The sequence below is a fragment of the Gracilinanus agilis genome, chromosome 1 (genome assembly GCF_016433145.1).
Source record: "Gracilinanus agilis isolate LMUSP501 chromosome 1, AgileGrace, whole genome shotgun sequence".
Lineage (NCBI taxonomy): Eukaryota > Metazoa > Chordata > Mammalia > Didelphimorphia > Didelphidae > Gracilinanus > Gracilinanus agilis.
The window spans coordinates 225,624,645-225,650,888 of record NC_058130.1 but is presented as its reverse complement, the minus strand read 5'-3'; the positions used below and the strand labels follow the sequence as shown (position 1 = coordinate 225,650,888).

The following is a 26,244-nucleotide window of genomic DNA, read 5'->3' as shown; positions in this document are numbered from 1 at the left end:
GCTTAACTTGTCCTTTTGCCCCTGCAGACTGGCCAGTGGTTGTTCGGGTAACCATGGAAATGGGCAAGAGCAGCCACTGTATTTTGTAGGCCTGAGGTTTTGCCAAAGTTTGAGCAGTCTGGCCATGAGGGCTGAGATCCAAGTCATAGACAGACTGAGGTCTGGACAGGTCAACTGTGGAGAGAACAATAATCTCTTACTACTCTACAACACATCCGGAATGTGTCTACAACCACAGAACAAGAAAATGTTGACTTATTGAGACTTGGATTCAAATTCTGGTATTGACACTGTGACCTGGGGCAAGTAGTTTAATTTTTTCAGTGCCTTGGTTTCCTCATTAGTAAAATCAGGTTAATATTATCTCTACTGCCTACCTCACTGGGCTGCCATGAGAATCAAATGATATAATTTGTACAACTTCTTTTGTAAACCAAAAAGCTCAATATAAATTCCAGTCATTATTATTAGCACATCTATCTTCTTAAATAAATCACTTCACCTTATTTTCTTCAGCTATAAAATGATAGGTTTGGACTAAATGACCTTTTGGGTCCTTCAGCTCCTAATCCTATTATCCTATTTGTGGCCCCAGCTTGTGTGTAACCAAAAGAATTTTTCTGTGTCATAGGGACCAACATTTGAACATAAGCCAGATTTGTCTGCTGTTGCCATGCGTGTGTGTGTGTGTGTGTGTGTGTGTGTGTGTATGAAGCACCGTTTCCCCTTTTTTGTTTTTCAATTCTGAGTCATTCTGAGAGATGGTTAAGAGAAGACTACCCTTGTTCCTAACTGTTCCTTAATGGTCCCTGGCACTCAGGCTGGCATTTGGTGAATAGTGATTGGCAATTGATGAGAGCATCTCTGGGTACTAAATTTGGTCTCTGGGGCTTCTAATCTGACAGATAAGAATTTACAGTATTGTAAACCGAAGACTTCTAATTTAGACAGACGTGATGGATTAAATAGACAGCATCATTGACCTGGTTCTACTTCATCAGGTTTTCTAATTAAGGAGGATGTTGTGGAAAGTGAGACCCTGCAGTGAGACCTTGGGCCAGGGAGGCTGAGGCTTTTACTAGTGTACTTTCTACTTTCAGAGGTTGTGCAGGGAAAGATTTTGTTGGAGAGTTAATCCCAAGTGCTAATGATGTGACTGCTTGCAAGGATATTATCTTTCTCCTGACCATTTAATTAACGAGTTAAATAGATCATTTTGTCCTCTGCTCTTCAGAAGCTCTTTAATGAGCTTTGGACCCCTGACCAAGTGCCTGGTAGGGGTTCTGATTTCCGAATGGGAAAAAAAAGACACTTGGCACTGTATCTAGGAAGAAGACTAAAACTATATCAGCACAGTCAAAAAGTCTTTACCTGTAGCTTCTCAAGGAAGTCAGCCTACGGGGAGCTGATTCCTCACAAGGATCATTCAGTTATTAAGGATGTCTAGGGCAAAATGAAAATTAAGAATGAATGAGGCATTATCTTCAACTCATTTCAACAGGCATCTATTACATGCCCACTATATTCTAAGCACTGTGTTAAATAAATAGGAAAAAGCACCTGCCCTCAAGAAGCTTACATTCTATTGAAGGAAAACAACATAAACCCAGAAGAGAGATGCCTTGCAGTAAGAAGATAAAAATCTCTTGGCTCTGATAGGTGAGCTCTTGCTTCATCTTGCCAAGATTCAGACCTCTGGGTCACTTTGGAATCATCTCCATACTATGTCTTCTGTTTTTAAGCCATGATCCTCATCTCCTTTCCACCAGAATTCTGCCTCAGGGTCTCCCAGCCTTATTTTTTCAGAAACCAGACTTCATAACCACTTTGCTGTCATCTTGTTCCCATGACACAGTATATGTCTCCTCTAATTCCCAGCACCCCTTTATGCGTTGTCTTCCTTAATTAGAAAGTAGGCCTCTAGAGGGCAAGGGTTGTCTTACTTATTTGTATCTTCAGTGCTTAGTATATTGCCTGGCACATGGTAAGTGCTTAATAAATGTCTTCTTCCTCTATTCACCATTCCTCCATCTTTTCTATTTCCATTCCTTCTCTTTCTTTCTCTCTCTCTCACCCAATTAAAATATATATGTTTGTACATATAAATACTTACATACATATGAAATATATGTGTATATCACTCACAACTAAAGATTACTTATTTGAAAGCTAAAAGTTATGCTTTCCTCTAGAATCTTGGAATTTAGTAGGTATCTATCTATCTCTCTATCTATCTATCTGTCCTTAACTAGGTGAAGCATCCTTGAAAAGATGGTTTGGACCAAACAGCTGCAAATTGTCTTTTGGGCCTATCCTATGTTCAATGGAAGCAGGGCTAGGAAAATAATGTCACTGAACCACAATTATGTAGCGTAAATCCTTGTTTTTTAGGGCAAGAGGTTCAGGTGGGATAATTTTATTCCAATTTCTTCTTGTTTATCATCTGAGCCAGTGGGCTTTGTATAGTCTAGGAAATGGATAGCATTTAATGATCACATAGAGAATAGAAAGGTGCTGATTATTGTAGTTTGGACCTTGGTGCTGTTACCTTTAGAGACAGCCTAGACCTCGGTTTTTGTGTCTTTCTCTGAATCCACTGAACCTAGGGATAAGGTCTCTGGAGCCTGGTACATACACAAATATGAGTGTGTCTTACATGTTCAATCAAGTGACTCCCTTGTGAATCTTAACTTGTCACCTTATTGTTGTAAAGCATCAGCTACTCTCCATCTTTCCTTCCTGTGCTCCAAAAAAGAGGTAATGTTTAATGACCCCTGGATTTACCACCAAGTTTTTCCAGTCAATTGACTTTTGTGTATATAAGAGGGTGGGAAGGAAGGGGGAAGGTCACCCTTGCCTTCTCTAGTCTTAGTCTTAGCCCATGGAAACAGTAATTCAGACCTTCAATGGACTTAGCATTGACAGAGCCTGACTTTCTTTTTCTCTTGTTGCTTTATCTAATAGGCTCCTCAGCATCAGGGGAGTGTGTGTGTGTGTGTGTGTGTTGTGTGTACAATATTCCAATATTAATGGGAGACAAAGTATTTCATTTTCTTTTAACTAAACCAAGAACTTGTTGGTAGATGAGTTCTGTCTTTATTCCATTCCATTTCCAACCAGGATCCTAAAGTGCTCTCTTCAGTGGCACTCAGGGATTCAGATCTAGTTTGTGCTATCAGAAGAGCTCCTCCTCTCTACTATTTCTTTCACTCTTCTAATTTTAAAGGGACTCTAAGCAGGCCACCCATTGACTTGCTCTTGTACAGCATATCTATGTGGTTAGTGCCTACTGTAAGGGAAGTCTTGCTCTATTTGCTCATATTTGGGGGGGGGGCAGGTAGGGCATGCAAGGGATCTATAGTATCTCTCTGTTTTGGAATGAATGGAAAAAGAAATGAGCCCTCCTTACCCTTAGGTTTGCATGGAGAAGAAGGAGATTAAGTGTTGTTTTATGCATTAGTATTTGTCTTAAAATTTTATTTTATTAATGTTTATATTTGTTTGTTGTCTTTTAGGAGCCACCACCCAGTCCTTTTACCAGCCTGGAGACACAGGTCAGTTCCTTTTTTTGGTTCTGTGTATTTATCCTAAGGGGTGTGTGTTTGTGTATATGGACATATCCATGGTACAGTGGAAAGAGCTGAAGATGGAGCCTGAGGAGCTAGATTTGAATCTCAACTACCTATATGACCTTGGATGAATTACTTAGCCTTGGTCTGGATGACCTCAGAAGTCTCTTCTACCTCTGGATTTATGATTCTTTGGTCCTTTAAGGCTTCACCTCCATAACTCTAAACCTGCTATCCCAGACTCTCTAGGACTATCTGATTCATCTGAAGTTAAAATAAAGCTTGTGAATGTTTCTAAAATAAGAATGGATCCCTCTTGATTTCATAGATCAGAGCAACTACAGGAGAAATCTAAGACCATTCTCCTTTCTCTGCTGGAATTTTTTGACTGCTCCTAAGCTTTAGGGGAGGATGAGTTTGTGTACGTGTGTGTATGCATGCATGCATGTATGTATATAGGTGCGTGCTTCTCTGTGGATGTGTGTGTGTAGGGGTAGAGAGTGAGAAGGACTATTTCTTGCTAGCTTTATGCTTTCTCAAAACCTCTGCTTACAAATGGAGTGATTTGGAGAAGTGAGAAAGAAGAGAGATGCCTACATGATTTACAAGTAGAAGCCTCATTGGAAAATAACTTTATCCTTTATTTTGGAGGCATTTTCTTTAGCTTATATAAGCATCCTTCCCTCTCTTCCATAATCCTCAGAAAAGCAGGAGTGATATACCAGAAATCTGTCATGTGAAGTCCTTTCCTAAGGATGCATTACTAACCATAATGAAGACTCAAGATGGAAGGAAAACTTTCCCAGTGCAGGGAGACTCCCATGGACTCACTTAAGAATTTTCTGTATTTCCTAGTATCTATTTCTCTTTCTTGGTTACTATTCCTTTCCTTTGAGTTTGATGAGGAAGATGTTTTTTATTTGATCTGCTTTCTTAGGTTCAGCACAGGGGTCGGCAACCTTTTTGGCTGTGAGAGCCATAAATACCACATTTTTTAAAATATAATTTCGTGAGAGCCGTACAGTGCTCACAGTGCACGGTCCCGTAACGGCGCCTGAAAAAAAATTGACTTTATGGCTCCTGCAGAAAGAGCCATACATTGCCGACCCCTGGTTTAGCAGGAAGAAAGGAAAGGAATAAATATTTATAAAGCACCTACTATGTGCCAGACACTATGCTAAGCACTTTGCAAATATTATCTCATTTGATCATCACAATCCTATAGGATACTTGCTATTATCATCTCCATTTATAGTTTTTTACTGGAGAAACTAAGGCAAACAGAAGTTGTGATTAGGTTCACATAGCTTGTAAGTGTTGGAAGACAGATTTGAACTCAGGTCTTCCTGATTCTAGTTCCAGTGCTAAATTTAAAGAATAGATGGGGACAGAGAGGAACAAAGAGTCAAGAAAATGACAAATACTGCTATATTTAAGCCCTCAAATGGAATTTGCCGGTTCCTAATTCTCATGAGAGAATTACAATTTTATGTCTTTTACAATATTATAGAAACTCATACCCACTCTGTGCTGATAAAATCTAATTCTCAAAATGCAAGAACTATCAGACCTTAGTTTTCTTCTAGGCCCACTCACTTATCTATCTAACTCCCTTTCCATTATACCATGATGCCACGCATAGCCCTCCATTCCTAATTCTGTCTTGTTTAATCCTGGATCTTTTTCCATCCACCTTGTTTTTGCTTTTGCCTCATACCCTTTAAACAGTTCACTCTTAGTAGCTCCTCCATCAGAGCCTGTAAGAGGAAAATAAAAGGAACCAGTACTCACAAGCAATTTAAGGGAGGAAGCTGAAGCTCTTGGATAGATAAAAAAAGGGTTTTAGATTATCTGTTCGACTTAATTATTTATGTGCTTCCTTACCCCTCTCCCCCATTACCATGTAAACGTACATCACCTGCACTTATGGGATGATTCATAGCATATATCTGGATCAATGGGGAGCTGGAAAGGAGAGTCTGTAAGGAACAGTAGGCACTAGTTTGGGTGTGATAAGGGTTTTTTTTTTCTCCTCCTGACTCTCTGATAACCCTCCAGCTAGACTCTGATATAGTATTCCTGCCCCAAGATGTGTCAACCTCCAATGATTTTAAGACATTTAATTCCTTTTAACCAATGTTTGTTGAATTGAATTGAATTCTTTTCACACTCTACTGGCTTCCCAAGAAGTGAACAATGGTGCCCACCCTCACAAATTCCATGCCCCATCAGTTCTTCTCAGCCCAAGGGGAGTTTTAGACATTGAGACTAGTATTTGGTCCTTGTTCCATACTAAAATAGAGAGAGAGCTGGCAGATAATACTTATGCCTCCGATAAAGAGAGAATTGGTATTTTTCCAAAGGGGGATGAGGATTTTTTGTGGTGTTAATAAGTGAAGTTAAGTGAAAGACTAAATTAATGAAGAAACAGAGTTAAATGTAGTTTCTCCACTTAATTTCATCCCTTGTCATCATTTTGACTTTCCATCAATGGGATCTGAGTTGGACATTTAGCAGCTGGGCAACTCTGACCTCAGAGATGACTCAAATGACTCAACAACAAACTCTAACCAAGTCATTTTACCTAAATCTCAGTTTTATCATCTATAAATTGGGGATGATAAAAATAACATCTACATTCCCAGGTTAAATGTGATCATGTATATAAAATGCTTTATAAACCTAAAAGCATTATATAAGTTTTAATTATTAATAGCATCATCATGAAATTAAGGGTTTATTTGAGAGTCTTCTCTAGGGCTCTGTTCTAGGTTGTTGGATAAAAGAGTTGTAAGATAATCCTGCTGAAAATGTAGTTGGGAGAGATCTGACATAAATATCAAAAGATAAATAACAATGGAATGTGGCTTATTGATAAGGCTAAATGAAATGACAATAAACACTCCAAGAATTCAGAGAACTGGATGTAATGACTGAATCTGGTGGAAAACATGGGAAAGGTGGAATTTTCATTGAGCTCTCAAGAAAAGGCGGGGCTTAGATTATATGAGGAAAAGGCTGTTCCTGAGGGGAAGAGCCATGTAAGTAAAGGGGGAGGGATGTGGAGAAGGGAATATATATATATAGCATAATCAGGAAAGATGAACCTTATTTTACCTGGAGTATAAATAAAGGAGAGGCATTAGTAGGTGCTAAGTTTCCAGAAGTAGATAGGGAACAGATTGTGGAGGAATATAGCTTCATCCCATCCCTTCTACTCCTTCCTGTTGTGGGGGGCTTGAGGTGAACCCCCGGCGTTTGGGAAAGGTACCTTTTGCAAGGATGCAAGACTCCAAAACTTAGCTTAAAAATAAAAAGAGAAATTCATTCATTTTAGAAGGTAATGTTGAATCTGGCCAGGAGGACAGCATAGGTAGAAGACTGCCTCCTAGGGGGAACAGCATAGCTGGAAAGCTACTCTCCCAGATGACATGATTTCTGGGGTCTTTATACTCTTTACAACTGTGGAGACGTGACTCTAGAGTGGTATGCACTGAGGCGTGGGCAGGGTTGTTTGGTCAGAAGACATAGGAGGTGACCCTCAGAGTTTAGGGGAAATGACCGGTAGATGTCTTAGATCTTAGATACAACCTGATGGTATAAAGGCATAGCCTGGAGGTGTATCTCTCTGTCCATCTAAAGGACGACCCAAGGAGGATAATTCTTTCAGGGTCTTATAGGAATTATCAGATGTTTTGGGTTAGGAGTCACAAGGATAGAAGGGAGTAAAGGAATTTCCCTGCTTATAGTTTGCCTGAAACATTTCTGTGGTTTTGGGGGTACAATGCCCATGCCACTCCCATCCCCTGGGACATGTTATTGTTGTGAAGGTGGAAATCACATGTCAGATGAAAACTGTGCTGTAGGAATGAATATTTAACTGCACTTTAAAACACAGTGGTGGATATAACTTGCACACAGAACTCCAAGTGACCCAGGTTGTGTTCTAGGCACTCGAAATGCCCTACTTCTATTTCTTAGTTTTTGAGAGTCTGCAACCTAGAGCACTACCACCATTGCAGGGATTGAATTTGCATGTCACATAGTTCTAGATTTATTTTTATTTATTTTTTATTTTTTGCACTTGTGATTTCATTGGCATAGAGCAGGGGGTGCCTTCCGCCTCCATCCTCCTTCCGCAGGCGTTTATGGCTCTCATGGCCAAAAAGGTTGCCGACCATTGGCATAGAGGATTCCAAGAGAGGAAACTTTCCCTGTTATTGAACATATTTACCTGCTCTGCAATTTATAATCTTAAAGACAATTGCACAATTTCCAAGTGTTATCACAGAGCCTTTGTTGAAGAAAGTCATTTGGTTTGGTAATCCACTGATTCAGTTACCAGTGATTACAAGGGATGTTTACTTCTCTCTGAGGTTTCAGCCATCCATGATAGGTCTTGGAATATAACTCCCATTTATATGGGGCCATACTCTAGTATGTTCTCAAATAAGACTCAAAACTTTCTGAATTTCCCACTTTGTCAGTGAGCACAGCGATGAGGGAAAGTGACTTTAATTGTCTTAAAACAATAGCCCATCAGTCCTGTCTAGCTGTAGTTCTTTGGGAAGCTACAGGGCTATTTTTGTCTCTCATAGACTGTGTTTCCTTATTTACAACCCCTGGAATCAAATCTGCTGTGTCCAAACCCAAGGAAACTCTTGGTGACTGAAATGCACCCACTGTTGCCTTTGAAACTAAGCTTTAACATGCTGTGTTGGGAGTAAAGGGAGACCAGTGTCACTTCCTATAGTCAAGCTAGAGTAAAGTTACAGAAGCAAGTGTTGTTGTTCATCCTTTGTTTTCCAAGAGAACTTAATGATAACACAATGGCAGGTGTCTTGCCTTGGATTTAAGTGAGGCAGAGCTGAGCATTGTCATCAGCCTCACTCTCTCTTCCAGAGTCTTTGAAGTCCAGTGGCAAGACAAAAGTCAGCACAATTGGTGACGGTCCAGAAAACAATACTTGACCTTGGTGTCTTTGACGAGTGACCAAGCTCTAGGCATTCCACAGCAACTGCTTCAGCCACCTTCATGGCCATTAGAACAATTTGTTCTCATCCACCTCCTTCTACCAGGGAAAGTCTTCACATGCTTACTCAACTATGGGTCAGAGACTTGTTTGGTTACCCTCAGCCTGGGGTTAGCCGGTCTCCTGAAGCAGGTCTTCCCAGAGTGTGGCTGCTGCCCGTAGGCTAAGGTTGCTGTGGTAGTAAGTGGTGGCCTTTGCTAGCTACATACCATTAGTAGGTAAGATTGTAGGATTAGAGATTGAGAATTGGAAGGAACCTCAGATATCATCTAGTCCAAGTGTTCTTATCCCTTTTGGTGACATGGGCTCTTTTGGCAGTCTAGTGAGACCTATGGAATAGGCTCAGAATATGATTTTTAAATTCATAAGATAAAGGAGACCAAATATATTAAAATGCAGTTATCAAAATATTTTAAAAATAAGTTCATGAACTCCAGGTTACAAATCCCTGATGTAGTCCCATCCTCTGAATTTACAGCTGTGGAACCTGATACTAGGGCTAGTTAAGTAACTTGTCCAAAGTCACAAAGGCAGTAGAGACAGATTTGAACCCATATCCCCTGACTTCAGAGCCAATATGTTTTTCTACTATGTTGAGCTGTTTCATGACTAACAGATGTCTCTGACTTTGACATGGAATCCAAGTGTAAGATACTGTGAGGACTAATCCCTTCCTCCTCTCCCTCTCCTCTCCTTCCAGATTTCTGCTTTCTTTCCCCTCTCCCTCTCCTCTCCTCTCCTCTCTTCTCTTCTTCTCTTTTCTTCTCTCCTCTCCTTCCAGATTTCGGCTTTCTTTGCCAAGCACTCTGTTGTTCTTAAGATTGTTCTGACCCATCCCATTTCAGTTCTGTAGAGTAGTGTGTGTATATGTATGTCTTTAGATGCCACTGAAATGTACCTTAGCCTTGGCTTTTTCCCATCCCAGACAGCATCAGAACACCAGGCTATCAAGGGCCTCTTCCCTATATGATACTCCTCTTTTCTCTCCTCCCCACCCACCCAGTATCAATTACATCGGTCATTATCTTCTGCTTGGTTAATCTGTCCCCATGCAGCTGTTCTGAGTTGTGGGGGAGATAGATTGATCAGTTGCTGAGTCTGCCTCTAATGTTCTTTGCCATTAGGACCGGGGAGTGTTGCATCTGGCAACATCAGCAGGACGCTCTCTGCTTAACGGCCAGATTAATGGAATGAAGAAGCTGGGTAGTTCTAAAACCCCTTGAGTTGGGAGGAGTGAGGGGGCTGGCTTTTAGCCGGGAATATTCTCCCTTGCTCCAAAGAGCAGTTCCCTAAATACCAGGTGGACCCCAAATTGAAAACACTCAAAGGAGTCTGAATTTGAGCTTAGGTTAGTAGCTTGGGAGAAATCATACTATGAATTCCCTGAAGACCTGAGAAAGATAAGGTCTGGTGGAGATGTTGTGGTAATTATACTTGATAAGGGAAATGTGTGTTGGGATTTAGATTCATATAATGAGAGAAAGGACCCCCGAGATCATTTTTATTAATCCTCTTCATCTTACCAATGAGGAAACTGAAGACTAGGAAAGTTAAATGACTTATCTAAGGTCATACAGGATGTGCCTGTCAGAGGTATGATTGGGAGCTTGACCTTTCCTCACTAGAGAATCCTTTCACTTTGCTACTCTGTTGTTATTCAGTCATGTCCAGCTCTTCATTTTCTTGGCAAAGATACTGGAGTGGTTTGCCAGTTACTTCTCCAATAGATTAAGGTAAATAGAAGTGACTTGCCCAGGGTCAAATAGCGAGTAAGTGTTTGAGGCCTGATTTGAACTCAAGTCTTTCTGACTCCAAGCCCAGCACACTATCCACTGAGCCACCTATTACTACTGTACCACCCAATTTCTGCAATCTGCCCTACACATGCAGCTTATAATATACCGGAGTGTTGCCTAAATCAGATTAAAAGGTAATTGCGGAATAGTTAGCAAAATAAATAAGAATACAATAAAATATAGATAATGTTAATTTGTAGCTTTCTAAGTTAATATGCAGCTCCAGCGATCTGCTTCTAGTTAAGTTTGATACCATTGACCTAGGAAACTGGGAGATTAAGGAACTCATCCAGGGTCTCATAATTAGTGTATATCAAAGACAGGATTTGGACCCAGGTCTTCTTCATTCCAAGGCTGGCCATCCATCTACTTGGTGATGCTCTTCTCTAAAAGCAATAGTAATAATATGTAACACTTTTATTTAGTACTTTTAACACCAAGTTTTCTGACCGCTGAGACCCTGATTTCCATGATAATGTCTGAGGTGCTTTATCTTCATTTCTGACTAATTTCCATTTGGCTGCCATTCACTCTGTTTCCCAACCACCTTTGCCAAGTAGCTAATAGTCTGTAAACAAACATTTAAATGCACTAAGAAATCCTTAATAAAGGGCTTGTTTGGTCATGTGAGTAATCATTTCCTAATTTATAGTTTGTATATTAGGAGCACAGGAGCATAGATTTGGAGATGGAAGGGACCTTAGGGTCAGGGAGGTATAACTCACTCATTTAACAGATGAGAAAATTCGGAAAAGGTTAAGTGACTTCTCTGGAGTCACACATCTAATAGGTGTCTGAGGCAGGACTTGAATTCAGATTTTTTAATAGGTGTTGTTAATAAAGCAGGGACTTACCTGTTTTCCTATCTACCTCCCTTTCTTACCGCTAGTGCTTCCTTAGCTATCCAGTGTTCAGAAACTATTCACATTCTTGCCTACTTTTGGCCAAGTGTATTTCAGATGGATACTATGGTATCCATCCATACCATGGATGGAACTATGGTGGGTATTTGGAGCATGTGCCCCTGGGGCAAAAATTTAAATATTCTTAATGCTTTGAGATGACATTATCTTCTATGGTAGCTCCTTTAAAGAAAAACTTCTAAGACAGACGGAAATTAACATTATTTCTGTTTAGAATATTTTGAGAAATTAGAGTTTCATGATTAGATATAATAGTTGTTCCTTAAAGGAAATGGGTTAGAGAATTTTATATCTTGTGGAGCTTTTAGAGATCACATACTCACCTTCATTTTACAGATGAAGAAACTGAGGCCAGAGAAGGAAAGTTACTTGCCCAAAGTCATACCACTTTGATGAATGAACCCAGATCATTTGTCCCAAATTATCTCCCCCAAAATGGTGCACTAATTCCCAGTGGGAAAATGTCATGTCATATTATTTTTGAAACCCACAAACCTTGATTTAATAGAAAAGGAGCCTTCATTTGCATTTTTGCTTCAGACATAGCCTTGAGTTATTATTGGGGGGAGATGTACATAGTGAGAAATGCTATCGCCAAGAAAGAGGGAATTCTGTATTTGCCATTCCTCTTGCCCTTTGCCTTGGAAGTTTATTTACAGTGGTGCAGAAATCTTCCACAAGGCAAGCTGCCATGGCTTTCAAAACTGGAATTCTCCAACGGAATTCCAAGATCCAATGTTCGGCTCCAGTAAGCAGATGCTATGCTAGCAGTATTGTTGGCCTAGAAAGATCGGAGTCTGGTGTGTGGCAACTAAAGCACAACTCCTCAGTCCCCTGGGTACTTATTTATATTTGAAATCCATCTTTGGATTGGCTTGGAGTCAAATACAGCTGTTGGTTGTTTCACATGTCTTTATCATCAAGGTGATAGGGAAGCTCTCCCATGGAAATGTCAGAATGTTTCAGGATATAAAAATAAGGCTCCAGACTCTGATGTAATGAGAGGGGTGACAATGAGAAGGGAGTTTATCACCAAGATGTCCCAAGACAGTGTATCAGACAACAGTTTGATAAAAGTCTGGGAATTTTAGTGGATAAGAAGCTCAACTCAAGTTAAAATTATGATGTGGCAGCCAAAAAAGCTAATGAGACTTTGGATTACAGTGAAAGGGTTGTAGCTTCCAGAAATAAGGAAACTTGTTTGAAAGCTTTCCAGTTTCCGTAAGATTTTATTCACTTCTGGGTACTGAAGATTAGTGTGTAATTAGAATCTGCTCTCCAGAACTCCAATTCCCAGCATGCCATTTTCATTCCCAAAGTTATATCCTTACGTTTTGAAGATAAAGTTTGTTTGTGACCCCACCTCTCACTCTCTTTTCCCCATGAACGCGGCTGGGAAAACTTCTCTTTACTTGGGCTTTTACTTTTGTCATTTTATTTCTTCTACTTCAAATGATTATTAATAAATCTTATAAAATATTATACTTGGAGTTATTGGATATTAATTTTAATCTTACATTAGGGAAGGCACTGATAAACTGGAAAGGTTTCAAACAAGAATACAATGATAGTAAAGTCCAGATCTTGCCAAATGAGAGTGAGTTCCAGGAACCAAGTATATTTACCTGGTCTGACTATTCTTTTTCATCCAGGTCATATCCATTAACTATTTTCCCCCAAAACTATATCCTGGAACTTCTCCCTCTTTACTATTTTGTTTGATGATCATATTGACTCTAAGGCTGAATTTTCATCTCTATGCACTTGATTTTCAAATTCACATCCGCTTTAACCTCTCTTCAGAGCCCCAGGTATTCCAAATGTCTTTCGGACACACCTCTAACTGAATTTCTCTCTGGCATCTCAAGGTCAACATGTTCTTTCTTCCAAGTGACTTTCCAGCTTCATAACTTTAATGTCAATTTTTACTCACATTTCCTCTTCATTTTACCCTCACAGCATCTCTCCGAAATGTCCCCTCTTCTCTACTCACACAGTTGCTATCTTGGCGAAGGCCCTTATTACCCACCCTGGCCTAATGCAGTAGCCCTCTGCTTGGTACTCCTCTCTCAAATTGTAGCCTACTCTAATCATGCCTCCACTTAGCTGCCAAAATGTTTTTCCTTAAGCATAAGTCTGATTGTGTCTAATAAACTCCAGTGGCTTCTTTTTACTTCCACGATCAAAAAGAAAGTCCTATATTTGGCATCTAAAGTCCTTCATACCCTGACCCCTTCCAACCTTTCCACTCTCCTTATTCTTTATTCCCCTCCACAGATTCCACAGTCCATCAACATTGCCCTTTTTTACTATTGCTTACACGTGACATTCTATCACCCAACTCTGTTTCTTTTCACTGTAGCTATTCTCCTCAGCTCCCACTAATAACCTGGAACGCTTTCCCTTCTCACCTTTTCCTCCTGACCTCCCTTAAATTCTATCACTGGTCAGAGGCCTTTCCCAACCCCCCTGCTCCCACCTCCAATGAATTCTTTCCCTTTGAGGTTTTAGACACACACCCCACACATATGTAATACATACATACACATATGCCCATACATATAAACACATGTATATATGTGTGTATATCCCATATGCACAATACTTTATTTTGCATATAGTCTCCCAACTTGGGATATGATCTCCTTGACATCAGGGATTGTTTTTACTTTCTTTATATTCCTAGTTTTTAGCACAATGCCTGACACATAGTAAGCATTTACTAGAGGATTGCTGATTGACTTCAGAGGAAAAATTCCAGGAGACTATGATAATTGTATTGGAAGGGCTATACTATGGAGGAAGGATTAGACTCACCCCATTTGGTTCCAGAGAGAATGAGGGGAAGCTGCAAAGAGACATGTTTAGGCTTGATGTCAAAGATAGACTAATTATTGGGATGCCTGAAGAAGCAGTGGGTTCTTCATCCCTGGGAAGTCTTTAAGTAGAAGCTAGATGAATGCTTTTTGGGCATATAGTAGTGGAGATTCCTTTTGAAGGTGTGCCACTGAGATCTCTTCCAGCTCTGTGAGTCTGTGTGAAGGTGTCCCAAGAAAGAAAGGGAGAGAGGAAAGAAAAGAAAGAGAAGAAGGAAAGGGAAGAGATAAGGAGAAAAGAAGGAGGATATGGAAGATAGAAGGAAAGAAGAAAAGAAGAGAGGGAGGAAGGGAGAGAAGGAGAAAGGAAAGAAGGAAGGAAGTTCCTTTCTATTCCTGCTACCTTAGATACTGAGAAGCAAAAGGAAGCTAGCAGTTGGGACAGAAGGCTAAAAAATAAAGGGTTAAAATCAGTGAATCCTTGCTAACAACAGCCATGTTGATCCATGGAGTTTTCAGGTATAACACAAAGCAGTTTGGTTTTCTGTCCTGAAATATACTGCTCTGAAGTTACAGCTAATGTCTAACATTAATCTAATACCTTGTGTCAACCTAGGAGCGACTGTCTAATGTTCATTGTAAACACTAGTCATAAGTTTCTGGTTGTTGTGGTAACAGTTTCATTTGTAAAGTCAATATTAGTATGTACAGTCATTTAAATGAAGGTGTGACCCTACATCAGCTTTCAGTTTGTTTCTTTGTTTCTCTTTCATATGAGACGCTCCACCCTCAGGCTAACATCAAATATTCCCTGGCATTCTCTTTTAGCCAGGACACATTTATCACCAGTCTCTGGATTTGTCTGGGAAATGACTTACAGTATGTGCTTGGAGACTAATGATTTACTCTGTGTGTGTGTACACATGTATGTAAAAGGTAAAACATCAAATCATTATGGAAAAAGACCTTGTCAAAGGCAATTTCCTAAGAGATTTATAGCTTAACAGCACCGTGAATGCACAGTATTAAAAACATCTGGGTTGACCTGGATTGACTCTGGACACTTTCCAGAGCTAAGGCTTCTGAGCTGAAAGGAGTTTGTACCATTTCTAGTTTGACTTTCTAACTCTGAGAGCTGCTTGCTTTCCATCTCTTTCCACTGCAAAACATTCTTCTCTTATGGATAGGTTTTTCTGAAGTGAGCATACTCCTGGGTAGGGTGTGGATATTTTCTATTTCTTTGTTTCCCATCTCTAACTGTAGCTTGCTCTCCATGAAGAGCAGTGTCTTGTGCACAAACATGGACTTTCTGAATAGTTTATACCTGAGGAGCCAACTAATGAGTTAGGGTAGAAACTGTCATTTACAGAGGACAGGCAATGAAACACATTGCTTACATCCCCATCTGTTTTTTTATTTCATACTTCCAGACTCCTCAGGAGAAAAGATCTACTCTCTTTTGGTAAGAGATTGTATAGGTAAGTCCATTTGTGATGTGAGGACAGTTCACTTTACCACAGTCCCTTGTTCTAGAACTCCATCTTTGAATCTTCTTCCCTTCCCTTCCCTTCCCTTCCCTTCCCTTCCACTCCTTTCTTCTCCTTTCCTCTCCTTTCCTCTCCTTTCCTTTCCTTGCTCTTTTTCTTTTTTCCTCTCTACTCCTCTCTCCTTTCCTTCTCTCTCTCCCTTCCTTCTCTTCTCCCATTCTCTTTTTCTTCTCTTTTTTCCTCCTTTTTTTTTTTTATTTTTTCCTCAGAGAGGAAAGGTTTGTAAATTCAAGGTTCCATCCCAGTGGGCCAGTTGTCTTGGGAAAGTCATCAGCCAGGGGAAAACAAAAATACAAAAAAACATTCTACTTGAACAGTGGAAATTCTTACATTTTTCATGGCGAACTTTGGGCAAGATCCCATGGTCACAGAACTCCCTGTTGTTGATTATGATTCAAATGATTTTGTTTAAAAACATTCTATAAACAAATAATAGAACATTTTCCAAATTATAGCCACATGCATGATTCTTTTTGAAATTCATAGATCTAGAACTAGAAGAGATCTTAGAGGCCATCTGTCCCAATCCCCTCATTTTACAGATGAAGAAACAGAGGACTAGGAAGGCTTAGTGATTTTCCCAAGGTTACACAAGTAAATATCAGAAATAGGATCTAACCCAAGTCCTTTGACAACAGAGTCAATGTTTTTTACTCTGTACTCTACTGCCTCCCTAGATAATGTTGATCTCCATTGCATTTGATTTCAGAAGCCATTTGCTTTGCCCATGAAGTTTAGTGATTACATTAATCCTGAAATGGACCCCTTCTCACTCCCATCATTTTCTTACTCTTCCTCCTTCTTCTACTGTCATTGAGAGAAACAAAATACTTGACATTTGGGAAAGCCAGTTGTTTTTGAAATTTCTGTGTTGATTACCAGGATCCAGTCCCTCAAACCCACATTTCTTCTGGGACAGGTTGCTGCTGGGAAGTTTCTTTGTGCTAAAAAGGAGTAGAATGGGGGAGTGTTATTGAGCCAGCAGACACTAACATTTGTTTTACCTAAGCATGGGAGCTCCTCACAGAGGCATTCTCTCTTGGCTTAACAAGTCGAGAAACAGTAGCCTGCTGTGTTGCTGGCTGAGGAACATGAGACAGTAACTGGATTTGCATCGATTTACAAACCGGGGCTTCAACAACAGGCCATACATAACATTCAGCCTAAATGTCATGCAGACCAAAACTGTAGCCCTTTGAGGTTATATTCTCCAAGGGCATTTCTGCAAGCTCACTGATAGAGTAGCATTTGTTGCCAGCATTAGATTATGCAGTACAGTACTACACTGTATAGTTATCGGAATAATTAAAAAAATATTTTCACAATCTGCTCAATCGGAACCAAGTATGTTAATTGCCACGAGGGGTAGATTGCCAGCAAAGTATGCACATATACTCCATATGTAGAATATTTTTAGAATAAAAAATCAAAGAATAGTTGAAAGAGACCTTAAAAGTCATCCAGCCCCAAACCTTAAATTTACAGATGGGGAAACCAAGATCCAGAGAGATTAAGGGATTTATCGAGTGTTACATATCTTGTGAGTTGCAGAGCCATCACTAGGAACAAAATTTCCTGCCTCCACCTTATATTTCTTCTACTACATTGAATTCAGAATCCCTGGAATTCTGTTTGACTGTTCTTTATTGATGTTTTTCCTATATCTCCGCTTACTCCTAATTCTCCTTCACTAGTCACTAATCCTACTTCAGTTCCCTAAGTTTGGGTGTCATTCAAAGCTCTATCCTTACCTTAATTCTATCTGGGTGTTCTCTTACTTCATCCTCCACTGAGGATGACCATAAAATCTATTTCTTCATCCTGATCCTCTGATCTCTATGTAGTCCCTTATGTCTGATTGCTTGGTAGATTTCTCCAATCAGAAGTTGGGCCAGCAATTCCAATATTACATGTTAAAAAATATTCTTTAAGTTACCCTCCTAACCCTCCATCCCATCCCCAACCCTAACTCCTATAGTTCAGTTGATGGCCACATGTGATCATAGCTTTGGAGATAAAAAGGACATTTGAAAGTCTTCTAGTAGAATTCCTTCATTTTGCAGATGAAGAAACTGACACTCAGAGATGTTAAAAGATTAGTCCAAAGTTACTGAGGCATTAAGTATCAGAATCAACATTCAAAACTCCCATCTAACATTTACCTGGGCTTGAAACCTTAAATCTTTGAATTTTTCCTTTCTTTCAACCCTTATAGCTATTAAGATGACTATTCAGACATTTTCAGTCATGTCTGACTCTTCATGATCCTATTTGGGCTTTTCTTGGCAAAGACACTGGCGTGTTTTGACATTTCATTCTTTAGCTCATTTTGCAGATGAGGAAACTAAGGTAAACAGAGTGAAATGACTTTCTTACAAGCCAGTAAGTTTCTGAGACAGGATTTGAATTCATGGAGATGAATTTTCCTGATTCCAAGCCCATTGCATCCAGCCACACCTAAAGAACAGCTAGGTGGTATGGTAGATAAATTCTAAACTGGAGTCAAGAAGACCTGAATTGGAATCCTTCTTCAGATGCTTGTTGGTTGTGTGACCCTGGGCAAGTAATTTAATCTCTACCTCAGTTTCTTCCTCTGTAAAATAAGTATAATAATAATACCACCCTCTCAGGATTGTCTTGAGAATCAAATGAGATATTTGCAAAGTGCTTTGCAAACCTTAATGCTTATATGCTACATAAACATAATGCTAGATATTGTCAGGATATATAGATGCAAGAGAATTTGTAGTAATGGTATCAACAAGACTTAGCAACTGACACCATATGGGAAAAGGAAGAGGGGAAGATAGCTATGAAATTGTGAACCTGAACAATTAGTAGGGTGGTGGTGCCCTCTTTGCACGTAGTAGTTGCTTAATAAAGGATTGTTGAGTTGAATTAAATTTTTGCTTAAATCTCAGGGAGAGGAGATAGATCATCCTACAGCTAGAGTAGACCATATTGCCTTCTACTCACCCTCTTCTCTTCTTTCTTCTCCTTCTCTAAGAGAGACCTCCAACTGTTTTTAAATATACCTGTTGGCTCCTCTTGCATTTGGTCAGCAGGCATTGTTGGAGACTCCTCTCATTTCAACATCTATCACCAAGCAACTTTAAGGAAGATAGTGTCAGAAAATGTTAACTGTTCCGATAAAGGAGCATTTTGGGACTTCTCTTTGCCTTCCCTGCTGGACCTCCCTGGAGAGGATCTTAAACAAATATATTTATCTTGACTAGATAGCCATTTTGGACAGAGGAATTGAGATCAAAAGATGGAAGGTGTCAGTGTATAGGGAAGAGGAGAGGCATGGAGAGAGATTCAGTTCTTCCCTTTCCACCTGGAAATTTGGGTGGTTATAATCTGCTAGCAGTCTGATTTGGTGTTTGCTCACTGTTGTTTTTTTTCAATCTCTGTCACACCTCCCAGAAACTGGACCACACTAACATTTTGACCTAATACAAGACCGATCTGTTAGGTTTATGGGAAATACCAGCCCTTCCCTTTGTGGCAAAGAGAAGAGGACTCAAAAGAGCTGAAGGATGGCTTCATCTATAGAGCCAGGTAGACCCTGATCATAGTGCCTGGATGTTTCTCCTATATAATCAGAGGGAGCAGTGATAATGGTCCTTTACTTTAGATGACATCCTCCCTTTTTATAAGCTGTAGTTTTAAAAATATAGTATTGCAAAAGACCATCCCTTGATAATACCCTTCTTTTAAATTTCTTCATAGAATTATGGTTTCTTTTCTGCTGAAATAAAACAGTAATTAAAAAAATAAATTTAGTATTGTGAGATTTGAAAGTTTAGGTTTGTGAGATAGAAATTAAATCTTTTTTTTCTTTTAAATCCAAAAAAGTCAGGGTTTGTCTCATTTAGGTGTAAAATTTACTATCATTCTTTGACTCTAGTCTATCTAGCTAAAGTACCTCTGTTGGCATATACATTATGCTCAGGCTCAACTGAAACGTTTTGCCTCGATTCTCACTACATAAAAAAGAAACAAATTAATTAATTTTTAAAAAGCTGAGGGAGATAACTCAAAAATTTCAAGAAAGGAAGTATTGAAGAGAAATCAGAAAACTGAGAATGAAAACCCTTTACATTTGGATTTTTTAATGCGCATTATAAATGTTCCTGAAAACTTGTGTATAAATAAATTTACATATTAAATTTTGCAAATTGAATCCCATGTTTCACTGCAAGAGAGGAGGTAGGTGTTTAATGGATCGCCAAACCCAAAATGGATCCCTACACCCACTCACTTCTTGAAGGAGTATAGATGAGGAACACTAACTATATATATATATATATATAGTCAGACCTAGTGCATGTATTGGTGTTATGTATATGGTTAGTATCGCTGCATTAATTGTTTGTTGTTGTTGATCTTTGTTATAAAAGTTTGTTTTTTTGAGAAGGGGATAGGGGAAAGATATATTTGGAAAATGATATAAAAACAAATTCTATAATTAAAACAAACAAACAAAAACCTTTGCCTTCCATCATAGAATCAATGTTGTTTATTGGTTCCAAGGCAGAAGGGTGGTAAGGGCTAGATAATGGGGGTTTGTTATTGCTCAGGGCCACACAGCTGGGAAGTGCCCAAGATCTGATTTGAACTCAAGATCTTCCATCTGTAGGCCTGGCTCCAATCCAGAGCCACCTAGCTACTCCCTAGAATCTTTTTTTTTTTTTTAATAAAAATTAAGTATCCTCACCTACAAAGAGAGTTGGGCAAAAAATTTCAAGGTTTCTTTCCATCTCTGTGATTGGCTTCATGGATCTATTATTCCCTGTGTCCAAGAAGTAAGGAAGAAATTTTTGTAAAAGACTGGAAACTTTAAGGTCACCATTGCTGTTCTAGCCAACAGTTAGCCAACAATCAATCCATTAATAAGCATTTATTTCATATTCATATTCAAGGCACTGTGCCTAGGCTTCTGTGACACAAGACAAAATACAAAAACACTCTTCTCTCAGGGATGTTCTACTACCACTACTTAGTAATCTACAGTAAGTATTACAGAATGGAGGGAACCCCTAAGTATTAGCTCCAATTCTGACCCAGTTCTTGTGTGTAGCCTTCGTGAGGGTCATGTCTTTCTCTAGATCTCAGTTTCCTCCCTCATCTGTAAAATAAAAGGATTAGATTAGATCAGGGGTTCTTAATCTTTTTTTTTTTTTAAACCAGGAATCCCTTTGGCAGCCTAGTGAAACTTATAGACCCCTCATCAGAATAATATTTCTAAAAGCTAAAAAAAAAAGCATAAGATAATTCTCATGAAATATAATCATCAGAACATTTTTTTAAGTTCATGGATCCCTGGTTAAGGACCACTGGATTAGATGATACAAAAGATGTCAGGCTCTAAACCATATTGTTTGTTATTCAGTCATTTTCAGTCATATCTAACTCTACATGACCCCATTTGTGTATTTCTTGGCAAAGATACCGGACTGTTTTGCCATTTCCTTCTCCAGCTCATTTTAAGGTGAGGAAACTGAGGTAAACAGGGTTATGCAATTTGCCCAGGGTCACAGAACTAGGAAGATTGTTTAAGGCTGGAGTAGAACTCAGGGAATATGAGTCTTCCTGACTCCAGCTCTGGCACTCTATCCACTGCGCCATCTTGCTACCTACATAAGAAGTGCTTTTTATTTTATTTTTAAGTTTAATTAATTTTATTTTTTAACACCCTTACCTTCCATCTTGGAGTCAGTACTATATATTGGCTCCAAGGCAGAAGAGTGGTAAGGGCTAGTCAATGAGGGTTAAGTGACTTGCCCAGGGTCACATAGCTAGGAAGTGTCTGAAGCCAGATTTGAACCCAAGACCTCCCATCTCTAGGCCTGGCTCTCAATCCACTGAGCCACCCAACTGCCCTTTCAAAAAAGTGCTTTTATAAAAGGAAGTACTGAAGAGAAATCAGAAAACTGAGAATGAAAACTTCTTCATGGCTCAACTACACAGGACTTAGCCATTGGGGGTATCAAATGGCATAAGAGATGCCCCCCAGGCTTCTAGCTGAATTGAGTCTGGTCCAATCTACCATGTCTACTTGCCTTTTTACACATGGCTGAAAAAATTAATCCTGGGGTCCCTAAGTCACTGGCTCTTTCCTTCCTTACTCCTATTCCCCCCTCAGAACATTAAGCATCCCAGGTGTTGGGGCTAGAGAGGGCACAATTCACTGTGGGCCACGAGTTCTGAAGTACACATGAATAAATGATACTGACACCAGTCACTGGGGAATTCCTTTCTTGAAAGGACTCTTCCTCACACGGCTGCTGTGGGCTGTTCATCCCGGCTTCCTGACAGGACTTCCTTTCATTCATCCCCTGTGACAGAACATTCTCACCCTGAGCTTTTGCACACAGGCAGGCAAAATGTTGCTGTCACTTTCAAGAACCTTGAAGACTTGTCTCACTCACCTAAATACCCTCCTTGTTGGAACCAGCCCTTTAGCTGAATTCTATGTTGGGGCGTGAGAGGGGGTGAAGTCACCTTTTAAGTTTGTTATATTCACGTTCTCTCCAGGGCTTAATTCTTTGGTAAAATAGAATAAGGCAAACAAAATTATTTGTTCCACGATTCTGATATAGCCACAGATAAAGCTGTTTTGACTAGTATAAAGGCAAGATTCTGGAGTTCTGGGATTCAACCTATAGAGGCTGATGCTACCAGCACATTTGAGAAGTTTTACTTTCTGCATCTTTGAAGTGCTTGCATGTAGCCAAGCTGTAATTTCACATACTTCCCAGATATCTACGGGCTTCATGAAATTATTAAATCTCTTAGGCAGAAGTTCTTAATGGGTCTATGGATAGATTTTCAGAGAGGGGTCTGTAAACTTGAATTTTTTATATTTTGATATTTCTATTTGTATTTATGGAGGCTTAAATAAATGTTGGTTTAGTGGGTAGAGTGCTGGGACATGGAGTTAAGAAGACTTGAGTTCTAGTCCAGACTCAGATACTTGCTATGTGTGATCTGGGTCAAATCACTTAACCTCTGTTTGCTTTAATACACTGGAGAAGGAAATTCAGGAAGACCTGAGTTCAAATTCAGCCTCCGACACTAATTTGCTCCATGATGCTGGGCAAGTCACTTAACTTCTGTTTGCTTTAATCCACTGGAGAAAGAAATTCAGGAAGACCTGAGTTCAAATCCAGTCTCAAGACACTAACTTGCTCCATGATGCTGGGCAAGTCACTTAACCTCTATTTGCCTTAATTCACTGGGGAAGGAAATGGTGAACCACTTCAGGACCTTGGTCAACAAATCTCCTTGGGGAGTATGATCCATTGGGTCACCAAGAGTTAGACACAACTGAATTGAATGAACAACAACAAATTTATATTGTAATAGAATTTCTTTCCTTTGTAAGCCTATATATTTTATTTTATGTATTTACAAACATTCTGAGAAGTGGTTTGGTCTGACCAGCCTATCAAAAGCAGCAGTCCATGACACATGAAAAGAAAAAAAAAAGGGTTTTGTACCCTGCTCTAAGGATTTTAAAGCAAACAGAGAAAATAGTGCTATAGTGGATATCATACTAGATAGAGTAGGAGGCCCAAAAGCTAGATTTGAATTTCAGCTCTGACATCTACTATGAATAATTTTGGGCTAATTCCTGAGGCTCAGTTTCCTGAGTTGTAAAAGGAAGAGATGCAGCTCTACTCTGCCTCCCTGGCAGGGTTGTTATGGGTCTCAAATGAGAAAATGGGCATGTACTTCATAAACTATAAAGCATTCTTCCATCATTATTAATATTTAATAATATTAATGATGATGATGATGATGATGATAGCAAAGCCACCCACGTCCAGCCTCAAGCAAGCAGACACAAAACTTAGTGGACTCCTCAAGGACTAGTATCACTGCTGTGGTCTTTCGAATAACCAGATTAAACAAACAAGAGAATTAAGTAGTAGTCATTTAAGATCTCTTTCCCTGGAGAAAAGTCCAAGAGAAAACTCTGGTGTGGATGGTTTACTTTAGTTAAAATGATTTTGATTCTTCTGGTCCCCTTTTCCCCCACTGTTGGATGCTTATAAGGATTGGAGGGAAGAGACAGGAAGGACAAGGGGCAAGAAAAGTTGAATTTGGGTCATCTTTTGGAGTAGAACTCCAGACTCCCTTGAAGCAATTTTGAATTTCTTCTTAAACTGCTTACCAGGAAGCAGAGAGAACCAGTTCTCATTTGGCAGGACCCAAATGTTTTTTTAACAAGGAAATTTCTCCACAAATAGGCCCTTACCCCTATAAGCATTTAAGGGGAGGAAATATAAATCATAGAATAATGATTTACATTGTAAAATGATTATGCAGTTATGAAATGAATTTACTGCAAGATTCTTGACTTTAAAAAATTTACATGATTTGATTTTTATCACATTTATTTCAGATATATCATTCTCCTGTCACTTTGCCTGAGAATCAACCCTATAACAATAAGGGAAAGAAAAACTATTCAGCAAAACTAACCAACATATCAAGTCTGACTATATATGCAGTGTTCACCTCTGTAAAGAAGGGAAGTATATTTTATTGTTGAATCATTTCAGTTATATCCAACTCTTCTTGACCCAGTTTTGGGGTTTTCTTGACATAGAACTAGAATGATTTGCCATTTCCTTCTCCTGCTCATCTTTCAGATGAGGAACTGAGGCAAATTGGGTTAAATGATTTGCCCAGGGTCACACAGCTAATAAGTATTCGAGACCAGATTTTAACTCGGGAAGATAGATGACTTAAAGCCTAAAGCTCTTTCTACTGTACTGCCTAACTACACCTCCATTTTGTCTACAGGAATGCATTAAATAGCCATTTCCCCAAGTACTCTGAAAAATGGGATTCAATTTGCAAAACTTTATGTGACTTTATTTACACACAAATTCAGAAACTTATACATTAAATATACAAAAATCAAAATGTAGAGAGCTTTCATTCTCAGTTCTTTCTCCCTCCCTCCCTCCCTCTCTTCCTTCCTTCCTTCCTTCCCCTTTGTCTTAGAATCAATACTAGGTACTAGGTATCAGTTCCAAGGAAGAAGAGCAATAAGGGCTAGGCAGTTGGGGTGAAATAACTTGTCACATAGCTGGGAAGTGGGTAAGGTCAAATTTGAACCCAGGACTTCCCATATTCAGGCCTAGTTCTCTATTCACTGAGCTACCTAACTGCCATAATCCTCTTTTCTGAGGTTCTTCCTCCTCCATAGTATATATTTACCTGTTTTCCCTCTTCAGTTTTCTTATAACATTTTACCTAGTACATTTAATTGTATAAATATTTGATCCTCCTGATCAGATTATTAATTCTTTGAGGGCAGGGGATCTGTTGGTTTTCTCCAATCTTGCACATAGTAAATATTTAGCAATGATTTGTTGAATTGAACATGATAAATTGGTAAGCAAGAACAAAAATGGAAAGTGCATCGAAGGTCATGTGAATGCTCATGAAGAAGAGAAAACTGTGTTATTTGGAATTATCAACAAAGACTTAATTGAGGAGAGGGCCTTGAGTTGAGCCTTAAAAGAAGATGGAGAAAATATGAATAGATAGAAAGGAGGAAGGAGTATATTTCAAAATCTACCAAAAATTGAGAGAGAATGGGTATACAATCCAGAAATCTAGGTTCCCTCAGTCCCTTTCTTCATATTTATTTTTTATCCTATCGAAGTGGTGATGGAGGAGGGATTTCTGTCACCTTGGCTTCTGTGTAACCCCATATGCCCATACACAGTTTTAAGAAGATGACATTTTATCTGCTATACTTGTAAAATCTGTCAAATGATGCCTAAAAGAGGGAGATATTTTTTGTGAGAATGAGGCAATGAATTATATTTTGGTCACTTGTCTTTGGGGGGTGTCCTGCCACAATCTTGGAAAAGCAATGCATGTAGATCCCTGGAATTTTGATCATAGGTACACATAGAACATGGCAAGATATGCCCACACACCTTGCAGGAGCATTGGAATCGGTCCTTCTCTGGTCTGTCACGGCCAAAACCAACTTTTGCTTAAAGCATGCCAGCACAGCTGAACTATGCTCTGGTGCACCAAAATCTATGGTCTTGATCAATATTCGACTTACGTAATCATCCTTATTAGCCTAGGGTAGGAAGAAGAACTGTCTAATAGAGTGAAATGCCTGAATTTAGGGTCTTTCCCCAAGAAATTGTCTTAGCACTTTCAGGTACAGAAATAGCTAACAGTTCTACCAAAAAGAAATCCTGCTGGACCTGCTCTAATGAATAAAGAAGAATAATTAGTTCATTAATTGAGTATAAGCAAGTGTTCCTGAAGTGCTTTAAAATAGTTACTTCATTTAAGTATCCCCCCCTTGCAATCTTGTTTACACCATTAGCATGTCAACAACCCCCTTTCTCCCTAAATTGTTTTGAGGTCAATCTTCTGTGTCTTGAGTTATTGTTATTTCCAAATGAGTGGGCTCTATATTATTAAGATTTAACTATAGTTAGCTGTTTGACTCATCCCTGTGATTGGGCTTATTTTTTTCTTCACCTTCTTCTAATGCTATACATTTGTCGAG

The 26,244-nt window shown here is 39.2% G+C and overlaps 1 protein-coding gene across 2 annotated transcripts in view; it reads left to right on the top strand.

Moving 5' to 3' along the window:
- Nucleotides 1-26,244, top strand: part of XYLT1 (xylosyltransferase 1) — a 435,908-nt gene that overhangs the window by 105,190 nt on the left and 304,474 nt on the right. The window contains exon 2 of one of the 2 annotated variants that reach the window (XM_044660437.1): nucleotides 3,516-3,554. The exons of the other annotated variant lie outside the window; for it this stretch is intronic. Coding sequence (XP_044516372.1) covers nucleotides 3,516-3,554 — 39 coding nt within the window. The remainder of the gene's footprint in view (nucleotides 1-3,515; nucleotides 3,555-26,244) is intronic. 2 annotated transcript variants of the gene reach the window in all.